The 19,700-nt window shown below is 36.5% G+C and overlaps 2 protein-coding genes across 6 annotated transcripts; one reads left to right on the top strand and one right to left on the bottom strand.

Moving 5' to 3' along the window:
• Positions 1-12,908: 12,908 nt before the first annotated feature.
• LOC136234157 (protein NSP-INTERACTING KINASE 2) lies at positions 12,909-16,569 on the top strand. The gene is made up of 11 exons (XM_066023943.1): positions 12,909-13,535; positions 13,619-13,748; positions 13,831-13,902; positions 13,996-14,139; positions 14,230-14,301; positions 14,404-14,463; positions 14,585-14,676; positions 14,907-15,056; positions 15,153-15,497; positions 15,602-15,984; positions 16,064-16,569. Exons 1-11 carry the CDS (start codon positions 13,430-13,432, stop codon positions 16,382-16,384), a joined length of 1,875 nt encoding a protein of 624 aa, XP_065880015.1. The 5' UTR covers positions 12,909-13,429; the 3' UTR covers positions 16,385-16,569.
• LOC136234168 (F-box/FBD/LRR-repeat protein At1g13570) lies at positions 16,437-18,899 on the bottom strand. 5 transcript variants are annotated; one of them, XM_066023969.1, is made up of 5 exons: positions 18,809-18,899; positions 17,691-18,617; positions 17,371-17,529; positions 16,990-17,299; positions 16,437-16,811 (listed from the first exon to the last, which is right to left on the bottom strand). In XM_066023969.1, the coding sequence occupies exons 2-4, from the start codon at positions 18,501-18,503 to the stop codon at positions 17,006-17,008; spliced, it is 1,266 nt and encodes a 421-aa protein (XP_065880041.1). In that variant the 5' UTR covers positions 18,504-18,617; positions 18,809-18,899; the 3' UTR covers positions 16,437-16,811; positions 16,990-17,005. The 5 variants fall into 5 exon arrangements, with proteins under 5 accessions (XP_065880041.1, XP_065880057.1, XP_065880034.1 ...); XM_066023985.1 differs by having other exon boundaries at positions 17,691-18,589; positions 18,809-18,890; XM_066023962.1 differs by having other exon boundaries at positions 17,691-18,589; positions 18,692-18,830.
• Between the last annotated feature and the right edge of the window lie 801 nt (positions 18,900-19,700).

The raw sequence follows: 19,700 nt of genomic DNA, 5'->3' as shown, positions 1-19,700 counted from the left end.
GAAATGCAGTAGATTCTTCAAAGATTCTGATGGAGGGTCTTGTCGACGCTTCTCGATCCAAGGATAAGAAGATTGGGTTCGGCAATATAATCTGTGGAATAATTCTTGGTACAAAGGGTACCATTGATGTTCCATGGAGTGATGATGAATTCTTCCCGACAATTGACTATGAATTTCTCGAGCACGAAGGACTTGTGAAACGTGTCTTTCGAGCAGGGCCTAACTTTCTGTCTGCACCGGAACGTGAAACTTTCGTGCAGTTTCAAATTGATCGTATTAAGGCTAGAAATATCCCGCTTGATAGGGATGAGTATATAGAATAGTTTAGGTTTATAGGTTTTCTTTTTGTAAATATTTGTGTATTTTGTGTTATTTAGTTTCATTCTTTGTTTTTATATTTTGTTTTATTCAATAAAGTTCTATTTTCAATTTAGTTCATTTATTAATTTTACAAAGGTTAGATATATGTTTGATTCCATTTCTTATATAATCATGGTTAAATAATATTGAACAATCATGGTTTTCTTAATTAACACACATATATTCACACTTAATCCAATTTCACAAACTTCATTCATTGAGTTTAAAAACATTACTTCATTCAATTGATTAAATTCATATTATTAATATATATTTATATGCACTTATTATGCACTTAATATGATTCTCTTAACTTATATGCATAAATGAATATTTAAGTTTCATTAATTCTTCATAAACCAATTTATTACACTTTAATTCAATTTATTAAGGTTAAACCTTTGGTTTTCCTTGCAATTAATGTCATTTATTTTAGTTTTTAAGTGCAGGGACACTTTATATTAAGTTCAGGAACCATTCCATCAACAAAAATTGCACAAACCAAGTAAATAGGAATCCAAATAGGCCATTTTGACTAATTCTCTACCGTGGGTATGTTCCACTTTTGGACATTTTGAATAATTCTCGGTATGAGCAGCAAAAACGGACGAATTTCAGGGGAAAAATTCCCTAAAAATCGCGTGCCGCGACTGCGACTTTGCTATTCGCGGTCGCGACACGCGTGATATATGCCCTTTTTATTCCGATTTTGACACAATTTTTGCCCATTCCTATTCCTATTCTACATATACATCTACCTAATCACCCTATATAAACCTACTTCTTATACAAACCTCACATCACCTCTATTTTTATCCAATCCCTTACTCCAAACTCTTCCCCAAAAACCTACTTTTACTCTTCCCAATTTATTCACTCCAATTTCTATCCTCTTTTCCATTCAATCACTTCCAATTACAACCCCCAAACGCATCTTCAAGCTTTACTCTTTCTCTCTCAATTCCTTGTTCCTCTTCCTTTTTTTTCTCCAACCCTAAACACACTAAACACCATCACCATGGTAAGGACTAAGCGTGTTGGTAACAAGCAAGCTGTTACGGAAGCTAATCGCCTTCGGGTTCAATGTGGAGCTTATTTCGACATCGCTTCGGAGGAGGAAGCCGCTCGTTTCAAACATTTTTCACAAGCCGACCGCCAATTTGTGGACATGCACTTCCTAGACTTCCATTCGGTAAGAGCATTGAATTTCTCTACTAGAATTGATGCTTTTATTGAGGCGTTGGGTTGGCAAGAATTCGTTAATATGCGTTTTCCGCGTATTAATGAGTATGTCGTGGAATTTTTGGTCACTTTGACCATGAACAAGAAGAAAACCTCAATCTCTTTTAGGAATAATGGTACCACATACACCATTGATTATGAAGCAATGGGCAACATGTTTGGTTTCCCTACTTCTGCTTTTTATGATAAGCCTAAAGATTTTGATAATGATGCTGTTTGGCAAACTCTTTCGAACCAAGACTATTTTAATTCCAAAAACACTTCAAGCAAGTTGGTTAAGGACAATTGTGTGTTCTTCTTTCACAAATTTTTGAGTTTCTCCTTGTTTGGGCGTGTTGAGAGTTCAAAGGTTCAGGTTCGGGATTTGTATGTGTTGGATAGTTTGTTTAAAGGATTGAGGATTGATAGCATTGGCATGTTGTTCGATAATTTGTTCCGTGCTTCGAGGGCTACTACCATTCAAATCCCTCTTTGTAATTTTATCACCGCTATTGTGTTGGGAGCTCGGGGTGAATTGCCTGATTTTGACATGTCCACCTACCGTGGGTATGTTCCACTTTTGGACATTTCGGCTCTTGAGCGGGCTCATTTATTGCTTCCGTAAGGTCCCCCCGTCTTTATTTCGTATACCTCCCGTATTGCCCACCTTCGTGGCACTATGGGTGGTGGCACTTCAAGTTCTCAATTTGCAGGTACCGAAGGCGGTGGAGAGGCAGAAGGAGAGGAGGATTAACCCCAAGCTCAACCACAACCCCAAACACCTCAAGCGGATGATCCGGTGGATTTGCGGAGGATTTTGAACCAAATCAATTCCAACAATCGTCAAATGAACTTAAGAATTGATGATTTGGTCGAAAACAACATGGTGATGAATGACAACCTCAACCTTTTGAGGCGTGAGCATAGATCAACTCGGCATCGGATGCTTTCCTTTTTCCGACGCCGAAATGTGGAGACTTCACCTACACCTCCGGATTCCCCGCCTCAAGCATAGGTTGTTTTCTTTATTTTCTTTTTATCTTGTTATAATTTGGTACAAATTTAATTTTCCTATGTTTGGTACAATTTTCCATTTTAATTTTATGTTGAATATTTCATTTGCTACAATTTCAATCTTTGTTTCGTATGCCTTATTTCGTATTTATTTTATATGTTTTCTCCATTTTTGCACCAATGAGGACATGGTCCAATTTAAGTGTGGGAGGAGATATACATATATCATTTCCACATATACGAATAAATGCAACGAAAATATTATTTTGCAAAACGAATAAATGCAACGAATAATTTTTATGCAAATGCAACATATATTGCAACACATTTTATTTTCACACTATTTTTATAAACTTGACATTTTTCATATGTTCATAAATTAACTATAAGTTAATATGATTATTTGTTTAGGTTATCAATCGTTAGAAAAAATATTTCTATACGTATACGGGTAATATTTTTTAAATTTTTCACAAATCTCCGATACGATTTTAAGTAAAACTGTCTCGAGTGAATGTATTTAAGTAACAAAAATTCTTTATTTTCAATCTCTATTTTATATCATGCAAATCATGATACAATAAATCTTATTTTAAGTTTTCAATTAGGTTTATAGGCATTAAATTGAACTAACAATTTTTAGCTCGGTTTGATTTCGTCTTACATTAACACCAATTGAAGTTTTTAAGGAAATTTTAGCCATAATGCATGTTGAATTTTAAAGTCAATATATGATGAATGTGCTATCTTTCTTTTTCCCAAAGTTACAATTTTACAAAATTCATATTAATTAATCAATTAGTTGAATTCTTAACTTTTGGCCACGATTGAGACCAACCTTATCACAATCGAGGTATGAAAGGGAAGAATAATTAAGTACCGTTTAATTTTGGCCACGGTTGCGACCACCCTTATCACAATCGAGGTATGGAAGGAACGTTAAAAGAAAAAAAAATAATAAGCGTGTATAAGTTTAAAGTAACGATTGCGTCCACCCATGGCATAGTCGGTACCTCTTAAGCAAACACAAAGCAATAAAATACGTATAAAGTTACGATCAAGACCACCCTTATCTCGGGCGTAACTAAGCAAATAATTAACCCAAGTACTTATTTAAATGTATAATATATCTCATATATTAGTTTAGGTTTGGGAAAGAAATTTTGTGCTTTGAAATGCCTTGAGACGAAAGACTCAATAACATGTGTGCTTATATCGTCCCGAATGCTTCAATTCAAAATTGGAAATACAAGACGAGTGATATATCGTATATTGTACTAAGTTAGTTTGATGTTTTGCGTATAAATTTGCCATGCGAAGTAAGTTTTTTCGGCTTAACTAATTCAAAAGGTAATACTAAGATATATGTTCTATGTTCATAAAGAGATTAGCTAAAGAATAAATTCAGAGAAATTTTGCTCGGGACTAGCAAAAGATTAAGTGTGGAGATTTGTTAAGCCCAAAATATACCTAAAATATCATCGATAATTACATCAATATTGCTACGAATTTATGCTATTTATAACTGTTTAGAAAGCTTTTACTCTCGACTATGTTTCTTTCTTGTAAGGTACATAAATATTTGGTAAAATCCAAATAGGAACGAAAAGAGCTCAAAAACAGAAGAAAAACCCTACAAAAGGAGTCGAAGACGACAAAAATTAATAACTCCAAATCGAGGACACGAACGAAAGCCAAAGAGGTGAAAAACATTCCGTGCCGCGACCGCGGCCCCCATATTCTCGGTCGCAACACGCGTTCCTCAGCTTCTCCTTCCCTTCGTTTGAAGACCAATTGATGCTCCCCCATTCTCGGTAGAGAATTTAACATTCTCGGTACGAGCAGGAGTTTGTAGAAGCCTAGTTACACACTTTCGTTTTCGACGAAACACGGTCGTTCGGGTGGATAAAGACGTCCTTTCACAACGGATACGATCCTTCACAACGGACACGACACTTCAATCAAGACTCTTCAACATCTATAAATAAAGAGTTGATGGAGAGTTGAAGATATGTAGAAGAAAGATATTAGTATAGAATTTATGCAGAAATTCCGAGTCAAGTGATTCAGAAGTTAGATTTCGATTCTGTAAAAAAGCAATATGATGTACACACATTGTTTATTCAATAATAACAAGTTTAGTGGCGTTTAGACATTGTTCCAGTTTAGTTTTTATTTTGGTAGTAGACCGACCCAGTCTCTATTACGAAGATTCAACGAGAAGATTGAGTAGAGGATCCGCCCTGGAGCCTGACAAACTCTAACGAAACCCAAGGAAAGGATTGACAACCTGTTCACTTGCAAGCCGTTGAATGTTTCCATGCTCCATGTTCTCTGTAAACTTGTATCAATTTATATTTCATCTAATAAAGTCTGTTCTATTCGATAGATTTTTATGTAGCACTTTGGTAAAGGATCCGAAGTGGATTGATGCTGGTGTTTTCATTAAAACGTATTTAATTCAAAATCTTTACAAGAAAACTTTGTTGAACACTTAGGCAAATTATTATCTCGGAAGAGTTTTAATTTGATTAAGGGCAATTATCCTGGATAGGGTTTTGTCATGTTCAAAGCCAAATAATTAGAGGTTCCGTCATTTTAAAGTTGTTTTCTTTGCTTAATGCAAACAAATACATCTGTTTACTTGTCTAAAAAGTACTGAACGTTCCTATCTTGCAAATTCATTCTTAAATCAGAATATTTTCTAACATTTTCATACTCTAACCTAATTCTCATTCTAGCAATTTCAAAACCAAAACCGATTAAACGATTTTCCATATTATAAACCTTCAAGTAAATTTAACCGATTATAAATAAGTTTTGTTTCGAAAAACGTTCCCTGTGGGATCGATATCTTTTATTACTACAAGCGTATACCGTGCACTTGCGGAAATCGCTCAACAACTGACTTATGAAGATGACGTTCTTCCCTTGCTTGATTTGTAGACCAATGAAGAAGTTGAGTTCCCCCATCATTGACATCTCGAACTCAGTTTGCATCTGTTTACTAAATTCTTTGCACATAGATTCGTCAGTAGCACCAAAGATTATATCGTCTACGTAAATTTGTGCCAGCAGGGTATTTTTACCCTTTTTCTTAATGAACAAGGTTGTGTCAGCTTTGCCTCTGACATAGTTTCTGGTCAGCAGGAAACTGGTCAACCTCTCATACCAAGCACGTGGTGCTTGTTTCAGGCCGTACATGGCCTTCTTGAGTTTATAAACGTGGTTTGGAAATTTTGGATCTTCAAACCCTAGAGGCTGACTGACATATACCTCTTCGTTTATAAATACATTAAGAAAAGCACTTTTGACATCCATTTGATATAGTTTGAAGTTCATGAAACTAGCATATGCACACAATATTCGTATAGCCTTTAACCTAGCAACATGAGCAAAGGTCTCACCATAGTCAATGCCTTCTTGCTGACTATAGCCTTGAGCTACAAGTCGGGCTTTGTTTCTGACTACATTGCCTTGCTCATCTAGTTTATTTCTAAAGACCCACTTAGTTCCTATGGTCTTTTGATTCCTAGGTTTTGGTACTAAATCCCATACCTCATTTCTCTTGAATTGATCAAGCTCTTCTTGCATGGCGTTGATCCAGAATTCGTCGTGCTCAGCATCAGCAAAATTCTTTGGTTCATGGACTGAGACGAATGCAACATTGCTAAGATATCTCCTGAGTTGATTCCTTGTCATCAGGTTGTTCTCAGCAGCATCAAGAATGGACTTCTCCGAATGTCCTCTTGGAATTTTGATTTCTTTGGGTAATGTTGAGTTGTCAGCAGCTGGTGTTTCAACAATCTCTGCAGTTTTAGATTGGTCAGCAAAGGTAATTTCGGGTTCGCTTTTACCTTTGGTCAGCCCGTGCGGTAATGACTCAGCGGCTCCATTTTGGTCAGCGGAAGCTGAGCTTGGGTCATCTTCGGCATACTGACTTGATTTTCCTACAGGGTCAGTTTCATCAAACTCTATATGGACAGACTCTTCTACAACCTGAGTTCGTTTATTGAACACCCTATATGCTTTACTGTTAGTTGAGTACCCTACAAAGATCGCTTCGCCAGCTTTAGAATCAAATTTGGCTAGGTTGTCTTTCGTATTGAGTATAAAACATTTACAACCAAAAGCACGAAAGTATCCAATATTGGGCTTTCGTCCTTTCCAAAATTCATAGGGGGTTTTCTTAAGAATAGGTCTAACTAAAGCCCTATTGAGTATATAGCATGCTGTGTTGACAGCTTCACCCCATAAATACTTTAGAAGCCTATTTTCACTCAGCATTGTCCTAGCTATTTCAATTAGAGTTATGTTCTTCCTTTTAACAACCCCATTTTGTTGAGGAGTTCTAGAAGCAGAAAAATTGTGGTCAATGTCGCTGACTTCACAAAATTCATCAAACTGTTGGTTTTTGAATTCTCCGCCATTATCACTACGGATGTGAGCCATTTTAAATCTCTGTCATTTTCAAGTTTTCTTATTAATGTTGAAAACATCTCAAAGGCTTCGTCCTTGCTACTCAGCAAGAGTACCCATGTATACCGAGAGAAATCATCTACAATGACTAAGGAGAATTTCTTACCGTCCAAGCTGAGTGGCTGGACCGGTCCGAAAAGATCCAAGTGTAGCAATTCCAATGGTCGTTTGGTTGAGACAATATTTTTACTTTGAAAAGACTTTTTGGTTTGTTTACCTTGCTGACAAGCATTACATAGTTGATCTTTCTCAAATCTAAGTTTGGGCAATCCCTCAACTAATTGCTTTTTTGCTAATTTGGCAAGGAGATCCATGCTTACATGACCAAGTCTCCTATGCCATAGCCAGGAGTTATCCTCCTTTGACACTAAACATATGTTTTTCGAAAAATTCTTTTCTAAACTCAACATGTACACATTATCAACATGAGGGGCAGTTAAAATCAAATTGTTTGTTTTTCCCTCGAGTATCCGACACTCAGTAGCATCAAATACAACCTTTCTACCACTGTCACATAGCTGAGCCACCTCAATAGGTTATATTTGAGGCCGCTGACTAAGGAGACTAACTCAATAGTAGGGTTACCTCTGATAGTACCTGAACCTACTATCTTACCCTTCTTGTTGTCTCCAAAGCTTACACTTCCACCTCGTTTACGCTCAAGTGTGATGAATTGAGTTTCATCACCGGTCATATGCCTCGAGCATGCGCTGTCAATATACCAAAGCTTTGACTTCTCCACGCACCTCAGGCTCACTTGCATTTTGAACTATTCATCTTTAGGTACCCAATTCTTTTTGGGTCCTCGTTTGTTAGCATGAACAGGTGAAACATCATATTTTAATTTGTGACGACATATATTTATTGTGTGGCCAGCTTTACCACAGAAGTCACAATAGGTCACCTTTTGAGGGTGATTTTGTTTCTGGTCAGCACGATTGTGCTGAGCATGCCAACATACCTTAGTGGTGTGCCCTTTCTTTCCGCAGAAGTTGCATTGGACATTCCGTCGAGTATACCAACACACATCAATGGTGTGTCCTTTTTTCCCACAACAGTCACACTGAGTGAACCGTCTATGCTGACCAGTACCTTGGTACTCAACATTGGGATAGAACCCTTTCTTAGCCGATTTACTCAGCTGGTCCTGTATGGTTGTGATGTCCTTTCTCAGCTTCTTTGACTCAGTTTGGACTTCCGAGACAAAACCATGCATGACTTTTAGATTTTCATCTTGCCTGGTGTTGTCTTGGAGAAGATATCGGAGGTCACTCAGTTTGACCTCTTCAATCTCATCACATCGCCTGCTGAGTGCCTTTATTTTCTTGTTAACTTTTTAGTCAGTGTGTATAAATCACTCAGGGCGTTAACTATTTCATTTCTAAGCAAGAGTAAAGATGTTACCTCATTGGAGTGGTCCTCTTGGTCAGTGTCATCCGAGAGGTCAGCTTGCTCAGTTCGGTAGTGGTCAGCAGCGTCGTCGGCCATGAAGCATATATTTGCTATCTCATTTGCATCAGCTTCTGATGAAGTTGACTCATCACTGTCACTCCATGTGGCCACCATAGCTTTTCTGCTACCTTTCTTTTCTTTCTTTAGATTTGGACAGCTTGATTTAATGTGCCCAGTTTGGTGGCATTCAAAGCATGTGACAGGCTTGGAGCTGTCCTTTTTGTATTTGTCGCTGGACTCAGCTTTGTACTTGTCGCTTCTTCTGAATGGCCTTTTGTTGTTCTTATCATTCTTTCTGAACAGCTTCTTCATTTTCCTGGTAAACATTGCCATCTCCTCATCATCTGATGAGTCAGCTTCTGTTGAGTCAGCTTTCATGACAAGTGATTTTTGTTTCTTGTCTTCTGACTTTTCTTTAGCTTCAAAGTTCTTCATTGAGATCTTATGAGTCAGTAGAGATCCGATCATCTCGTCATATTTGTACGTGGTCAGGTCCTGAGCTTCCTCCACAGCTATTTTCTTAGCTTGCCAGCTCTTGGGTAGACTTCTCAAGATTTTCTTCACTTGCTCTTCTTCTGTGAAGATCTTGCCGAGTCGTTTAAGCTCATTTATGCATGACCATGTTAGACGCATTCAAGATCGAGAAATTTATTATCATTATCTTGGGCATAAAATTCAAAATGAGTTTATTTCCCTTTTGTAAAAAAGTGTTAGAAATTCTATCATTAAGATGATCTAAGAGGCAACATATTTTTCCATAATTCTTGAATGTACCCTTGTTTTAAGTCATCAAGAACAAATGACTCTTGTAATTTGATGTGTGAATATGTCAAATAACCAAATTAAAATTGAGGAGTTCGCTTTGGAGTTTCTAGAAGTGGATGATACGTGTGGAATATGACTCTTTAATGAACTACATGATGTTTTGAAATCACTTGATCTTAATGTTGATAATGTGAGGGGTCAATGTTATGATAATGGTTCCAACTTGAAGGGAAAACACCAAGGTATTCAAAAGTGGTTTCTTGAAATAAATCCAAAAGTTTATGCATACCTTGTGCTTGTATAGTCTTAATCTTACTCTTGGTGATATGAAACATTCTTGTGTGAAAGTTATTTCTTTTTTTTTTTTGCTTTATTCAATGCATATATTCATTATTTTTGAGGTCTACAAACAAATGAAATTTTTTTCTTGATAATGTTCATGGGTTAACTGCGAAATAATTGTCTAATACACGTTAAGAGAGTTGAATCAAAAGTGTTAAAACTATTAGGAGTCCTTTTGAGTGATTGAATTTGTGATGGAATTCTATAAATCTCTGATGTTTGGCGCCTTATGTCAGAACGAGATGCCTTTTGGGAGATTTTGGGGACTTTCTCTTTCTTTTTCATTTGTTCATTCTCTCTCTCTCTCTCTCTCCCTCTCCCTCTCTCTCTGTTTTCTTTTTCTCTTTATGAAATCTCTTCAATATAAAGCTCACCTCTCGAACTTGGGGTTTGGAGCCCCTATTTATAAGGGCTCAAATCCTTAAAATGGAATGGTCGACAAGGGTGGTCGCCAAATAAGGGAGTCGGAGACCCCACTGTTGAAACACAATTTCCACACTAATTTTGATTTGACGAATCTATTTAAATTAGAATCAAAATCCCCAAGATAAATTCTCAACACATTAAATTTAAAAGCTTTGATTTATTCTTACTAATGTGTTTGTTGAGTGTTTTGGATAAATTGAATTATAAGTGAAAAAGAAATTAAAAGTAAAGCCCAAGTCCATAAGCCAAGTTGAGGCCCAAGTAAGCAAAGAAGAAAGTCAAACAGATTAAAAGCCTTCAGATCAACTCAGCCTAGTAGAAGGAAGGATCCAGAAGAAGAGCCTATGCCTTCACAACGAAGTTGCTGACTTCGAAGACCAAAAGAGGAAGCAGACAAGGCTCAAGTTGACTTCCTAACTTACAGACAAAGGCTATCCATTTGAGGAAAGATTCAGACAAGACAGACGAGCTGTCGCTATACTGTTCGGGAATCTTTGCCCAAAATGGAGAGACACTCTGAAGCGTACTGAGTAAAGCAACTGAAGCGCTGATCAACAAAAAATAGAGATACATAGAAGAATTCGTTACGATTGGCCGTGGCACTGGCTGCTGAGGACGAAAGGGACAGCAGAGCCATTTCCCTCCAACGGTTATTTCAAAATTCGAAATGACTGATGCCTTGAAGTGTCACTATAAAAGGCCTGTCATTTTCTTCATTCAGACTTGATCTTCAACACGCGAAGGCTCTACGAAAATTCATACTTGAAGTTCCATCTGAAAGCAAAGCAAAGACATATTTACACAAACTCTTATTCTTTTGTGTAAACAATAGATTAGATCATTCAATGTTCTTTGTTTTAGAACAAAGCATTATCAATCACTAAATCCAATTAGGAGACTCTGAGTTATTCGATATTTAGCAATCAGAGTTGGATAGTGCTGAGTGTAGGTATATAGAGGACGGTACTCTGTAACTGCTCGCTGACTATTGTAAAGGGTTTGTGCTCTACCTAAAAGAGCTTAGTAGTGGATTAAAGCTCGAAAAAGGAATTCTGGGGACTGGATGTAAGCAGAAGGCCGAACCAGGATAAACTGCTGAGTAGTATCTTCTATCCTTTATCTCCCATATTTGCTTGCTTTTATATTTGCTAAGAAAACGTTCAACTGAAGCCTGTTGAGTTGCTTGATCTAGTGATGTGTTCAGGAATAGACTTATAAGTGCTATCTCCTGGATCAATATCAGAAACAACTTTAGTTGTTGACCAATTAAAGCTGCCTCTGACCGCACTCAGTATCATTGTGCTATTAATCTGTGTGAGAAAATACAACTCACAAGTAAAACAAGTCAACCTTAAATACTTAAAATTTTAAATAGTTCCTTTAACCCGAACTTATTCTCATAACACAAGGGACCAACATCCACCACAAGAGGCTGGCAGACCCCATTATAAGGGTCGATGGTCCCCAAATAAGGGTTATACGGTCCCCAATCTGAAGGTAGAGGCTCCTGAACTGAGGTGTCGAGGCCCATGACCTCCCCAAAAGAGAAACTAGGCTTTTCGAAGGAGGTCTGGCTATCTCGATGGGACAAATAGACTCAAAGAATCCTTATAAATGGTTTTTATGACTTACAATTCTCACGGCATAAAAAATGTGGGGCTTTTCTAGACATTTCAAACTTTATGAAGCTCCATCTTTTAGTGATCCTTTGTGTTTCCATTGGTCACATGTTTTTTTAGGACTCAATCAATGCTTTTTTCTTATAGGGTATGTAGGTTACATCATAGAAACCGTAAATCCGTACTCACATAGGTATTTCTTCATTCTGGTATGGATTGGTGACTGGAATTCCTCCAACAAGCATCTTCTATGGTAGATTGTTCATTTAAAGGGGTGGTCTTGTTGTTCTTTCATGAAAGAATTGCTAAAGTTTTTTATGATCGTCTTGCATTACTTTTTGTGTTTCTAAGAATTGAGCTTGTGAGACATGAAAACTTTTAAGAGTTTCTTGGCTCAATATATATCCTCAACATTTTCAAATTGATCATGTGGAGATATTCTAGTTTGGTTTTTGTGAGGTTTTGATGAGCTGGTTACTTGTTTTGACATGCTACGCGAAGATGTAAAATGGAGCATAATGGATCCTGGGTTTTGAAGTGACCTCTTCCGTATAATTTATAAAAATTTCGATGGTTTGATTTTAAAGTGTTGTAATTTAATCGCTTGAAATGAATTGTGCCATATAGAGTACCCTTAGAGTTTTGATCTTGGGTAATTTATTTAAATTTAAATAATATATAAATATTGTGTTAGATGTGGAATATCTTTAGGATTGTGGTGTGAATGAAATGACATGAAATAATACTGAATTAAGGAAGGTTAAGAGATTAGATTATGCAATTTTAGTATATTAAATGGAAAATAAAGATGAGGAAGAATCAATGAAAGCTTTTGCTTTTAATTAAAGTTGGTTGCTTTTGGATATTTTATAGCGACATATTGGTGAGTGTGGAGACATAGAGAGTGTATCAGATTCAGTAAAGCAACCCAACCCAACCCTACTTGGGTAATGTAAAAGATGAAATTTTTAGAAACAATATCTAAATAATTCATCATCAAAAACAAACATCTCAACTTCAATCCCTCGAGATTCTCACAAATAAGAACTACTAAAGTAAAAGTTAAAGAAAAAGAATAGAATTTAAATTTAAATTAAAATGGAGAACCTCAAAACTGAGGTAGGCTAAAGGAATGTTGGATTCCCCATAGTCCACTGTAGAAATTACCAAATCTCAAACACCTGCTCCTATATCTTTCTCTCTATGCGTGACAACAATAACAAATTCTCTGACCCACTCACTCACTAATTACTTATTTTAATCCCTTACAATTAATGGTTAACAGTTGCACTTGCTTTTCACATTTTATAATCAACAAGGGAATAGAATGCATGATTGAAGGAATTTTCAATATGTATCTTTTTTATACAATCATCTTTTGAGATTTGGTTTAGAAGAGTGGCCATAGCATTTTAGCTTTTATATATATATATTCTTTTTTCTTTCTTTGCTGAACCTGAACCTGAACCAATGGCAGGCATGCTATGCTACTTTGTTTTTGCTTTTATTCTACCAAATCCCCCTTCAGTTTTTATTTTTATCTTTGGTCTCTGACATAAGTTTGTGAGCAAGCAAGTTAAGTGAGTGTGTGCAATTATAGGAAACCATGAGATATTGTACTCTCTACTGCTTATGCTTATGTTACCCTTCCTTATATTAATTTATAATACCCCCAAACCAAGATTGTCTTTTCCTTAATTCCCATTTACCATTTACTTGTTTCTTTGTGATTCAATCTGGGTTTGGGTTCAATGGAAGCAAGGGAAAGAAGTTCTCTTTGTTCTATTATCATTCTGTTCTTCTGCTTATGGTCTACTGCCTATGGATTGCTGTCTCCTAAAGGTGTTAATTATGAAGGTAAGTAATTAATGAGCTATTTCTTGTATCTTTAAATCTGGTTAAGAGTATAATTAAGGCTTAAAGTTTCATCCTTTTTGCAGTGCTGGCTTTGATGAGCATAAAGAATTCACTGATTGATCCTCATAATGTTCTAAACTGGGATGAAACTGCTGTGGATCCATGCAGCTGGGCTATGATTACTTGTTCTCCGGATGGTCTCGTCACTGGCCTGTAAGAGCCTTTCAAATACTTCATACACCATTAAATTATGATTTTTTGTTTGTAAAAAAGAAGTAAATAATTTGTTCTGCAGAGGAGCACCAAGCCAATATTTATCTGGCACTCTTTCACCAAGCATAGGAAACTTGACAAATCTTCAGCTTGTGTGAGTATACATAATCTAATTATAACTCTAGGAGAAGTATGATTCTTAATTAATTTCAGTAAAGCTTATTTAATTATGAAATGTATTTTGCAGGCTTTTGCAGAACAATAATTTTTCAGGACACTTACCGTCTGAGATTGGGAGGCTTTCAAAGCTGAAAACACTTGATCTTTCTAATAATTTCTTCACTGGAGAAATTCCCTCTACTCTATCCAATCTGAAAAATCTACAGTATTTGTAAGTGTATATATCGCATGTCTTCTTCTTCTTCTTTTCCGGGTTAATTGGAATTTGACATTTTTCTTCTCTTTTGTGAATCTGAATCAGGAGGCTGAACAATAACAGTCTTTATGGACCAATTCCTCCCTCTTTGCCTAATATGAGCCAACTTTCCTTTCTGTAATTCTCATAAACTCTGCATCAAGATAATCTCTTTTCCTGATCATAATTAAATTTGAGTAAACTTATGTGGGTTTTTTCCCTTTCAATTTGATGTTTTAGGGACTTGTCTTACAATAATCTGAGTGCTCCAGTACCTGCTTTTCATGTTAGAACGTTCAAGTAAGTTAATCGTGAAATTTTATTTTCCTCTTCACTTGTCTTCCTAATATGAAGTTGACACAACACAATACAATTTTTAGGCCATTATTTGTTTAAATAATTATTTTATGAATTGGCACAGCATTGTAGGAAACTCTCTCATATGTGGAGCTGAAGAAGAATGTGTTGGATTCATACAAACTCCACAATCCTTGTCCTTAAATAATTCACAAAGTAATTAATTTCATTCCTCTTCCACTTGATTAAAGTTCAAATCTTTTTGTTCTAAAAGCTGCTGTTATTCTGTTCCTTTGGGTCAAATATGTATATCTTTTGACTTTAGTTTTAAATACATGTTTGTTTATCCTTTTTATGTTTTTAAAAGCTTCAGATATAGTATTTTTCTATTGCAATTCAAAACTATTATTCATTCTTCTTTTACATATTTTGCTATTATTTTATAGATTCTCAGCCTTCTGGAAATGGAAAAGGTAACAAAATAGCCTTGGCAATCGGTTCAAGCGTGGGATGCATCTGCCTGTTGTTTCTTGGATTTGGTTTCCTCTTTTGGTGGAGGCAAAGACACAATCAACAGATATTCTTTGATGTTAATGGTTAGTAAGCCATAACTTCAGTTTACCAAATAATTCACATCATTGATAAACGAATGCAGATTCTTATAAATGCTTCTGTGTATTCTGATATTTCAGAACAGCGCCAGGAGGAACTCAATCTCGGAAACCTCAAGAAATTCCAATTCAAAGAGCTTCAGGTAGCCACCAAAAACTTCAGCAACAAGAATTTGATAGGAAAAGGAGGTTTTGGGAATGTTTACAAAGGGCATCTCCATGATGGATCGATAGTAGCTGTCAAGCGGCTGAAAGATGGAAATGGATCTACAGGAGGGGAGATTCAATTTCAGACTGAAGTGGAGATGATCAGCCTAGCGGTGCACCGTAATCTGCTTCGTCTTTATGGATTTTGCATGACAGCAAGCGAAAGGCTGTTGGTTTACCCTTACATGTCGAACGGGAGTGTTGCTACTCGTCTCAAGGGTAAAACTTTTATCAACTCAGCTCTTGTTTTTTTTATTCTTCGTATATATCAGATCATAGCATGTTGAAGGTGAAAAATAAATGCAACTTTACTTCTCCTGCAGCCAAACCAACATTGGACTGGAGCACAAGAAAACGGATAGCATTAGGAGCTGCCAGAGGTTTACTTTACTTGCACGAGCAATGCGACCCGAAGATAATTCACAGGGATGTGAAGGCCGCTAATATATTGCTAGATGACGACTGCGAAGCTGTTGTAGGAGATTTCGGGTTGGCAAAGCTTTTAGATCACAGAGATTCTCATGTTACCACAGCTGTGAGGGGTACTGTGGGACATATCGCACCAGAGTATCTCTCAACGGGTCAATCGTCTGAGAAAACAGATGTTTTCGGGTTTGGAATCCTCCTACTCGAATTGATATCTGGTTTGAGAGCTTTGGAGTTTGGCAAGTCGGCAAACCAGAAAGGCGGAGCCATGCTTGATTGGGTATGTTAAAGATTGAGGCTTTATACATTATAGTCATTTTTCGTTCATGATATTAGATAATTCATTATTATCATTACAGGTGAAGAAAATTCATCAAGAAAATAAGCTGGAGTTGATAGTTGACAAGGATCTGAAGAACAACTATGATCGAATCGAGCTAGAAGAAATGGTTCGTGTATCTCTATTGAGTACCCAATATACTCCGAGTCATAGACCTAAAATGTCCGAAGTTGTTCGGATGCTAGAAGGAGATGGACTCGCAGAGAAATGGGAGGCATCTCAGAAAGCCGAAGCAACCAGATCAAGAGCATACGAGTTCTCATCCTCGGAGAGATATTCCGATCTCACCGATGACTCTTCGTTACTCGTCCAAGCTATGGAGCTATCAGGACCCAGGTGACATGATTATGTAACAGATAGAGAGAAGCATTTTACACTATGACAAGAATCTGTGATAGCATCCAAGTGAAAACAAACTTCATGTACAATATCAAACACATTGGAGGTCAAAAACTGTGTAATATTTTCTGACATGTACAGAATCAAAATTTGAAAATGACATATACTTGAGTGTTGCATGTCTTCTATTCCTATTGTTTTTTTCTTCTCTATGGAGATTTTCTGCAAGGGTTGCTTGTAAAAATAATACTTGTAATAAAATTTTTGTTTCTTCCCCTCGCTTCTATAAATGTGATGTTGCGTTTGGAAGAGACGTCAACAGTCAGTGCCACAGGTACAGCTGAAACTTCAGATGCTTTCATGAAGAAAAGACTGGATTTTGATGTTGTTGTCTCACCTAATTTCTGTCTTTTTCTTGCCTACACAACCTGAAATTTCAGCGATAGAAGCCAAAAAAATTAAAATCTGGACAATATGCAAATTGGAATCACATTATTACTCTACTTATTTACTCCAGCCATAATTTTGTAATGCATACAAACAAAGACAAATAAAAGCCATCATCCTCACAAAGGAAACATGAAGGGAAGAAAGAAGGTACTTTACATGACATAGACAGGGGTTAATCTTTGATGAATACAATTTCAGCAGAAGCAGAAGCACGCCGAAACCTTAATAAGTCAATCAGCATATTCAATCTTCCATCCATCACATAAACACAGGGAGTGATACTCATGGTCTGAAGCAGGGGTGAATTTGCAAGCAAAAATTTGATAAATTCCATCTCATGTGGCACACCAGACATATCAGTCATTTTAACTGCTTTAAGGTTTTCGAAAGTACATGGTTTGGGGCATTCTTTTGTCCAAAAATCCAAATCAGGTGCTTCTATAGCAGCCAGAGTGTTTGAAGACCCCTGCAACACAAACCAAGATGATAAAATGCACAGAATCACAAACCAATAAGCCACAACACATGATCCCTTACCGAAATTTTGAGTTCCTTCAGATTGGGAGAGTTGGTGATCAAGCGAAGAACAACAAGTATCTCTTTCATATCTTCAAAACTAACCTGGTATAGCTCAATATTTTTCAGGTAGCTATAAGTAATTGGAAGTCGTCCTGGATAATCACCTATACTCAAATACTTCAAACCAAAAGGAAAGAAATAAGTAAATATGAGGTGTAGCATTCTAGTTCATTAGCTAATGCTAAGATTTGCTTGCATTTGAATGAACATGAAAAAAACATATATACCTAGACAAACTGGATCAACTATCTGAACTAAAACATGAAACATGTTGCTACCTTAGTAAAGTAGATATGGCCAATAAGTCTTTCAAGACGCGGCACGCCCCCAAGAAACCTGATAAAATTACAAGTTGAAGTTTGCTCGAAGTGCTCAGCAATGTCATCAGTCATATACATGGCAACAGACATGGCAACTAAAAGTGGGGTATTTTGAAGGCAAATATCCTTGAATTCACCCTCCAAACACAAGTACTTCAGATTTGGGGCATCAATGTTAAGAACCAAACTATCAAAATAGGACAATGAAAGACTATCAAGAAGAGGGCAACCGGATATCAAACTCTCAATTGTCTCAGGAGCAACCAAAACTTGATAAAGATTGAGTTTTTTCAAACATAAGAATCCTTTGAAGCTAGGAGGTGGATCAAATTCACAACGAGTAAGCTCCAAACGGGTCAATTTGGTACAATTGAAAAGACTTGAAGGGACCCTAAACCATTCTCCTTCCCCTAATTCAAGATTCAACTCTTTGATACCAGACCTTGAGAGGAAAAGTAACCACTGATCAATATCAGGGCAACATTGGAGATAAGAAGTGGAAAGCTTGAACTCATGAATGGGGCCTTGATGAAGAAAGAGCGTTCGAGTGATAAAATTGATAAGGTTGCTTTCCACAGCCCCTTTGTCACAATAAATTGGAACACATTTGTCGTTAAAAATCAGGTGAGTAAGGGAAGCCCATCGATACCTCCATTTGGTTGATAAGATGCTTGTTCTTACAGCATCTCTTATGGGCAATCGAGTTAGAATGATTTCAATAATGCTTTGAGGCAGATCACTGATCAAATCCCGAGCCTCAAAATCGCCCATTACTCTGCTGTCTCTTGATTTAAAGAAGAACACTTTTTAAATGATCTTGTTTTTCCCTCTGGCCCCCAATTCTCCTGGAAACGAAGCTGAAGAAGAAATTGTAGAATTTCACAGCTGGATCAAGAAAAGATGCAAAAAAATAAAAATGCGAGGCATAATATTGAAATAATAATGATTCAGAGCGATACCAAGTGGTGATGAAGATAGTAAAAGGAAACCCCAGATGAGTAATGGATCGGAGGCGGAAGGGAAGATGCCATTAAAAAAATAAAAACTAAAAAGTAGGGCATGGTAATGGAGTTCACCTGCTGCAGCGGTTCTGCTACAGTATATGATTGTTTCTTTTAGCAGTGGGCAGCATGGGTGAGGCTGAATACTCGGTGATCTTTCTCAAAAACGCTATGCGGTTTAGGCCCTGTTTGGCAAAGAGCGTTTTGGATAAAAAGAGCGTTTTTTACCAACTTTAACGGTTTGACCACTGAAACCGCTGATTGGAGTGTTTGGTGGAGAGAGGTTTGGAAGAGCGTTTTGAGATGAAAACACTAATTTTGAAAAAGCTCATTTTAGGAGCTTTTTCAAGTAGCGTTTTGGGATATTAAAATTAATGAACTTTTTTAACCCCAATAAATAGACTCTCTCTTCTCCTGCGCCAAAATTAATGCCTTTATTCGTCTTTTTGCACAAACCGCTATTATCAATCAGCTAATTTTTACCAAACAGGTCTACACAAACCGCTAATCAAATCAGCTAATGGAATCAGCTAACAGCTAACAGCTAATGTAATCAGCTAACAGCTAATTCCCAATCAGGCCTTACTCATCTCCTTTCATCACATAGATGTGTACATTAACATAAATCGTTTTCATTGTCTCCTAAAATAAATACTTAGATTTACTTTTTTTTTTTTTTTGAAAAATGTATTTGGTAATTATCATCTAAATAATATTTAAAATAATTATTAATTGAATTTTATTTAAAAAAATAATTTTAATTTAAAATCACTATTAAAAGAATTATTTTATTTTTATTAAAATTATATTACATTTTTTTAACAACATAGAATAAAACACACAAAAAAAAACACACACACACATGCTAGTCCAGAATCATCTCGAGGAAGATGGCTCCAACACAATCAGCCAAACAATAGTTGTTGAATAGTCCTGGAAGAAAACCAAGACACGAGACATTTAAAAG

Source organism: Euphorbia lathyris, chromosome 1 (assembly GCF_963576675.1).
Source record: "Euphorbia lathyris chromosome 1, ddEupLath1.1, whole genome shotgun sequence".
NCBI lineage: Eukaryota > Viridiplantae > Streptophyta > Magnoliopsida > Malpighiales > Euphorbiaceae > Euphorbia > Euphorbia lathyris.
Note: the sequence above shows the minus strand (reverse complement) of the source record. Positions and strands in the feature narration are given on the sequence as shown.

Coding starts and splice junctions, on each gene's coding strand:
- LOC136234157 (XM_066023943.1), top strand. CDS start 13,430: ATGGAAGCAAGGGAAAGAAGTTCTCTTTGTTCTATTATCATTCTGTTC. Junction 13,749..13,830: donor GATGGTCTCGTCACTGGCCT/GTAAGAGCCTTT, acceptor TTTGTTCTGCAG/AGGAGCACCAAGCCAATATT. Junction 14,464..14,584: donor TTTCATGTTAGAACGTTCAA/GTAAGTTAATCG, acceptor GAATTGGCACAG/CATTGTAGGAAACTCTCTCA.
- LOC136234168 (XM_066023969.1), bottom strand. CDS start 18,503: ATGGGCGATTTTGAGGCTCGGGATTTGATCAGTGATCTGCCTCAAAGC. Junction 17,530..17,690: donor GCCATATCTACTTTACTAAG/GTAGCAACATGT, acceptor TTTGGTTTGAAG/TATTTGAGTATAGGTGATTA. Junction 17,300..17,370: donor TGAAGGAACTCAAAATTTCG/GTAAGGGATCAT, acceptor TTTGTGTTGCAG/GGGTCTTCAAACACTCTGGC.